This window comes from Pseudopipra pipra, chromosome W (assembly GCF_036250125.1).
Source record: "Pseudopipra pipra isolate bDixPip1 chromosome W, bDixPip1.hap1, whole genome shotgun sequence".
Taxonomy (NCBI): Eukaryota; Metazoa; Chordata; class Aves; order Passeriformes; family Pipridae; genus Pseudopipra; species Pseudopipra pipra.
In genome coordinates, this window is record NC_087580.1 from 34,816,413 (window position 1) to 34,822,773 (window position 6,361).

General features: G+C 51.4%; 1 protein-coding gene across 1 annotated transcript; it reads right to left on the bottom strand.

The window, feature by feature from the left end:
• Nucleotides 1–424: 424 nt before the first annotated feature.
• LOC135405013 (zinc finger protein 239-like) lies at nt 425–4,772 on the bottom strand. Its single transcript, XM_064639734.1, has 2 exons — nt 4,728–4,772; nt 425–1,111 (listed from the first exon to the last, which is right to left on the bottom strand). Exons 1-2 carry the CDS (start codon nt 4,770–4,772, stop codon nt 425–427), a joined length of 732 nt encoding a protein of 243 aa, XP_064495804.1.
• Nucleotides 4,773–6,361: the final 1,589 nt, after the last annotated feature.

Below are 6,361 nucleotides of genomic sequence, written 5' to 3' on the forward strand. Positions count from 1 at the left end.
TATCACTATATACAGGAACCAAAATGGCTCCAAACCTGCTTTACATGGCAACCCAACTGTTCTAAAATAAACACTACATATATATATCTATAAACACTGATTATTCACTGTCCTTTCACTCTAATCTGCCCAAGGGCTGGATTAACAAGACCCTGGGTCACCCTCACTGTCAGGGGGGTCGGGAGAGGGGCTGGACATGGAGGAAGCTTCTGGCAGCTGCTCACAGAACCCACCCCTGGAGCTCCCCTGCTACCAAAACATGGCCATCCAGACCCAATACAGTGCCCAGCATGGATGACCTGGAACCAGGTCTGTCCTCAACGTGGGTCCCTGTGGATTATCCAATAAAGGTCCTCCAATAGCTGACGGAGTTGGAGCAGCGGCCGAAGCTCTTCCCGCAGTCGGGGCACTGGTAGAGCTTCCCTTACCGGTGGGTCCATTGGTGTCTGGTCAACTTAGAGCTCTCAGTGAAGCTCTTCCCACACTCCCCACACTTGTAGGGCCTCTCCCCTGTGTGGATGCGCCGGTGGGTGACAAGGTGGGAGTTCCGGTTGAAGCCCTTCCCACAGTCGGTGCAGCGGAAGGGCCTCTCATCCGTGTGTGTCTGCTCATGCCTGAGGAGATCTGAGCTGGTCCTGAACCTCTTCCCACATTCCAAGCACTTGTAAGGTCGTTCCCCAGTGTGGATGAGTCGGTGGATGTGGAGGGTGGAGCTGTAACTGAAGCTCTTCCCACATTCCCAACATGTGTAGGGCCGTTCCCCAGTGTGCACACCACGGTGTTGGAGGAGGGTGGATCTCTGGCTGAAGCTCTTCCCACATTCCCTACAGGTGTAGTGCCGTTCTCCGGTGTGGATGTGCTGGTGTTCGATCAGGTGGGAGCTGTCCCTGAAGCTCTTCCCACATTCCATACACGGGTAGGGCCGTTCTCCAGTGTGTATGCCCTGGTGGGTGCGGAGGTTGGAGCTCTGGTTGAAGCTCTTCCCACATTCCCTACATGTGTAGGGCCGTTCCCCAGTGTGGATGCGCTGGTGGGTGTGGAGGTTGGACCTCTGCCTGAAGCTCTTCCCACATTCCCCACACATGTAGGGACGTTCCCCGGTGTGGATGTGCTGGTGGGTGAGGAGGTTGAAGCTTTTCCTGAAGCTCTTCCCACATTCTAAGCACCTGAAGGGCTTCTGCCTGCTGGGAGGCTGCTCAGGGACCACCAGCTCAGAGCTCCCCCACAAGTTCCGGCCGCCTTCCCGGCACAGGCTGGCTCTTTCCTCCTCAGAGCACCCTGGGATGGCTTTGGAGCCCCTCCTGCGGGGGGATCTCTGGCCCTTTTCCTCCCCGCTGCCTTCCTGCGCCGGGGAGCCCTTCAAAACGGCCTCTCCCACCAGGGTCTCACGGGGGGATTTGTCCTCCGGGCTCTCCGTCCTCAGCTCGGGGCCTGGGGCAGGAAGCAAGAAGGACAGGGAGGGGATTTGCCTCCGGCCCACAGGGAAGGCCAAGGACATCCCCCCAACTCCGGCCCCGGCAGGACGGCGGCGCCAGCGGGGTTGTCCTGCAGCCGGGGCCATGCTCGGCTGACAGAGCCAGCACAACACCCGCCCAAAGGGACACTGACTTCCTCCTCACCTGCCTGGGGGGACCAAGGCATCTTCCTCTTCCTCGCAGCCTCCTCCTCCATCCGCCCAAGCTTTGGGAAGGACAAATCCTGATGGGAGGGAAAACAAGGGCTGAGCGTGTTGGCTTGGGGGTTCCTCCTGCCCAAGTCCATCTCTAGAACTCACCGGGCATCCTGTGTCCATAAAAACCTCCAAAACACCAAGATTCAGCCCAGAAAAACCCAAACCACCAACATTCAGGCAAAAAGCCCCTCAGAAATAGTGAGATGAACCCCTCCCCAAACTGCAAAAAGTTAAGATTCAGCCAAAACATACTCCAAAATATGAAGATTCAGCCAAAAAAAAAAAGTTTAAGTGGGAGGATTAGGAGAGTGAGGACATTTCATGAGCACTTGATTTGATTGAGTTGCTATATATTAATCAAAAGCTGAATTAATGTAGTCTCACTTAAAACTCAATTTTTTTCTTCCTAGTTTCAGTGTAGAGAATAAATATGAAATCACTGGACTTCAGGCCTTCATCATTACCCCTGTGCTTTGGTGTGCAAATGCTTCCTCCTTCCACGCCTCCTCTGCCATCATTTCTGACAACTGGATTCCTCTGTTGTGCCAATATTCTGGGTGTGCAGTTTCCATATTTGCAAGGATTAAAAGCAACTTTTTGCCTACGAGTGTGAAGTTTAGTGTGAGAGAATCCTGGGCAGTCAGACACTGAAATTGTTGAGCTGCAATGGGCCGTGCAAATGGAATGACAGAATCCATTCTGCTGGCCCAGATACAGAAGCCAATCTGTGGCTGTGGCTCTTTGCCTCACTGGCACCATCCTCTGTGGTTCCTGCTGCCCACCATGGCACTGGCAGCCCCAGGGGCACAGGTACATCCATCCTGTACATGAAGTCAGTGTCAGACTGTCCACAAGTGTTAGCAGGAGTAAAACACTGCACTGCTGATCTTCTCAAATTTATTTCTATTAATGTCTGGCTTCACTTGGTCAATCTGTGTTCTCTTGCACAACATTACGTGGGTTTATGATTTTTATTATCACTGCACCAAATTAATCTGGAATGTGTGGTCAGAACAGTAATTACCTGTATTTGTGTATAACTGTGTGCACTTCTATTTTTCATGATTTCTGGCAAATTCACTGACAACTTCTTTCATGACTACATGATGGGGACTGAATTTAAGGTTGGGGGGTTTTCCTGAGGGCAGCACTACACCAGACTTTTGTGTGTGTGTGAGACAGGCAGAACCACAAATGCCTGCACAGCCCAGAGCAGTCAGTGTGGGGCTGTGCTTGCTGCTGCAGAGACCCCCAGGGAACAAACCCAGGCAATACTTTGGGTTTATTCCTTGCTCTGTGTCAGTGGAATAGAATGTTCCACAGGAGCTCTGTCCCCCTCTGTGGCACTGGGTGGCTCGAAGCTGAAGATGGGAGGGGGTAAAGTGCAAGGTCCCTTCTGAAGTGTGTGTCCCTAAGGAGGACACTTGCCTTATTACTGCTTATTATGTGTAATATCTTATAGATCTATCATACAACACCTAAGGATGGATTCTATAGAATATGTGCCATATATATGATACAGAATATATCTGATTATTGCTTTATCTGTCTGTCCAGACAGATATTGTGTATGAAGAGAGATTGTATTTGAGGGATATGTTCCTCTCAATACCCTGTGAGCTCCACTCCCAAGGCCAGCAAATTCCTGAAGCTCCCACTTGTGTGCCCTGCAGGTTTTGGCAGATTTGCAAGAGCAGGGGAATCATTCCCTGAAACCCCTTTGCACTGTAGGAAATGGGAGCCCTGTGCACATCCTGCTGCCTCCAGATTCCATTCTGGGTGTGGGAACGACCCTGTGGGGAGCAAATAAATGCCTGGTTCTGCAGCAGCTGCAGATGCTCAAGGGGCAGCAGGACCAAGTCAGGGACCCGGGGGGCCTGAGGGGCATTTGGGGTCCGGGAGGGTCCTGAAGGAGCTGGGGAGGGGCTTTGGGGATTGGGGGTACAGACCAGGACAGACCAGGACAGACCAGGACAGACCAGTACCTCCTCACTGCTTCCCAGATCTCTCCTGGAGCTGGGCCACGTTGTCCTGAGACACCTGAGGCCCCCACACTGCCCTCCCAGTACAGCCCAGTGCCCCCAGTACAGCCCACTGTGTTCCTGTCCCAGGGTGCCGGGTGATCCCTCTTTGGGGGTGTTAGAAGGGATTTGAGGGGGGGCTGGGAGAGATTTGCGGGGATCTGGGGGGGGTTGATGTGGATTTGGGGGGTTTTGGGGTGCTTTGGGTGCATTTAAGTGAGTTAAAAGGTTTCTGGGGGATCAAAGGGATTTGTGGGGGGAGGGGATTAAACGGAAAATGGGGGCTAGGGGACATTTTGGGGGGTTAATGTTGTCTGGGGGGAAAGAGGAGGAGCTGCACCACGAGCAGGTGAGTCCTGAGACCCCCCTAGTGTACCCAAGACCCTCTCTGTGACCTGCAAAACCCTCTGGAACTCCCAAAATCCCCCTAGAAACCCACAAAACTGCTTCAAAGACACCCCCCCCAAAGCCTCCAGTACTTCTCAGTTCCCTCGGAGACTCCAAAACTCCCTCACGGACTCCCAAAGCCCTTCAGGGACCTTCAACCTCCTCCCGAAGTCCCCTCACGACATCACACCCCCCCCCGTAGACACCCTAACACCGCCTCAGGGACCCCTAAAAGCCCCTAAGGGACCCCAAAACCACAGAACAGCAGAAGAGCTTTCTGTAAAGGAAGGGAGCAGAGAATCTGAGAAGGAGGAGACCAAGAATAAACTGAACCAAAGCAATAAAATCATCCTGGCCCTTGCAGTTTTTCCTTCATCTTTTTCTCATTTTCCCTTTTTTTAGAGTTCTTTTTTTGGTTGGGTGGTTTTGAATTTTTTTTCCGAAGGAATTTCTCAGGACCCGAATCCAACATCCGGGTTCTTGGAACGTCTCCCGGGCCCCGCGGCCCCCGATAGGGTTGCAATCCCGCGCTCTGACCTTCGGGAACCCCCGAACCCCCCCGCTAAACCCTCCCGAGCCCTGCAGCCTTTCCACCCACAGCCGCGCTCCCCGCAGCCCCCGAGGGGATCCCCAGAGCCCGCTCTCACCCGCTCCCGCCAGGTCTCACAGACAAAAGAAGGCCCCAGCGCCATCGTGACTTCCCGGCAGCCAACACGGCGCTCTGCGCGCGCACCGCCTGCACAGACCCCACTGCAGCCAATCAGCGCGCGGCCACTTCCCCGTCCGCCCGCCTTCTGTCACGCCCACCGCCCTGCGCGGTGCACTACGGGACTTGTAGTTCTCGCGGGGGTCAGCGGCCATTTGCATGGACTTTTTGTTTTTCTATGTCTTTTTTTTCCTCTTTTTTTCTTTCTTTATTCTTTCTTCTTTCTATTCCCCCTTTTTTTCTTTCTCTTTTTTCTCTTTTTTCTTCCTTTTTTTTTCATTTCTTTTCTGTTTTTTTCTTTTTTTCTTTTTTTTCCTTTTTTCTCTTTTTTCTTCTTTTTTTTTTCTTTTTTTCCTTTTCTTTTTTTTTTTTACATTGTTTTCTATCAGTTGTATTTGCAAGGAAAATTTAAACACAGATCAAAACAATCTCCAGATACATATCTTACGACAACAGATAATCTGGCATTGTTCCAGGTTCCTGAGGATTCCCAAGATCACAAACACTGAGACATGAAAGGTGCTCACATATAAAACAGCTTTCCCTGCTTTTTCCACAGGTAAAGCAAGTGTGGAGGGGGCACTTGGCCCCAGGCAAGAGGCTTTTACAGCCACTTTAGGCAGCCCAAAGTGGATCTGGCTGGCAAATGGGATTATGCTCATGATTTCAAGGAGGATTTCCACAGTACATTGAGGGGAAACATTGAGAGCCATTTCTTCATCTCCTGAAGGGATGAGAAGAGGGGAGAGCAGGTGCTGTGGCCCCAGAGCTTCTCTCTGCTTTGGGGACACTTCTGTGTTTTCCTCTGTCCATTGAATTCCCAACAAAGAATCAAAAAGCTACAGGAACTCCAGTCTGGAGTGCTCGGGACGTGGAAGCAGGGGAATTTTTCTTCCCAGCTGGGACTGAGAGTGCAATTTCACACTCCTTTGGAGAGCATTAACTAAGGCAGCCCATTTCTGCCCAGGGATCTTCCAGGGGGAACTCAATCCAGGCTCTGGGCAGGTCCCTGCAGGGGCAGCAGCTTCCTCTGCACATTTGAGGGGATAAAGCTGCTCTAACCCTGCACTCCAACTACTCCACAGCAATTTAGGACCTCTGAGGACAGTTCCCCACTGTTTCCACCCCAGCAGAGACCTGAACACGTCCCATGGGCACTGTGTGACCACCCCTGGCATTAACACCCTGTAGGAATGAAGACACTGACTGTAAATACACTTGTCTACCTGTAAACCTCAACTTTCTTTGCTACTATACAGCAATAACATTTTCTATCATATTGCAGCTACAGACTTAACAAATAGAATTGCATATATTGTGCTTTAGAAATTAAAATGCATTTCAAAGTCAGGCAATGCTAAACAAGGAAAGTCTTGAACCCTCCCCCCCAAACCAGCCCCACTTTCTGGTTTCACCACCAGCCCACTTCCTCACTCTCTTCACAAAGGGAGAAACTCTCTCTTTCCACCTCTGAAACAAAAATTCCCTCCCCAAAAGTGATCAAAACCAGTCTACTTAAGCACTACTCCAAATGCAAGTTGTCTAATAACCATTCCTTCTAACTCAGGAAGGGGA

Bases quoted from the DNA above. Each gene is read 5' to 3' on its own strand.
- LOC135405013 (XM_064639734.1), bottom strand. From the start codon at position 4,772: ATGGCGCTGGGGCCTTCTTTTGTCTGTGAGACCTGGCGGGAGCGG. The intron at 1,112-4,727 runs GTGAGAGCGGGC...CTCACCCACCAG, and splicing joins GTGAGACCTGGCGGGAGCGG to CACATCCACACCGGGGAACG.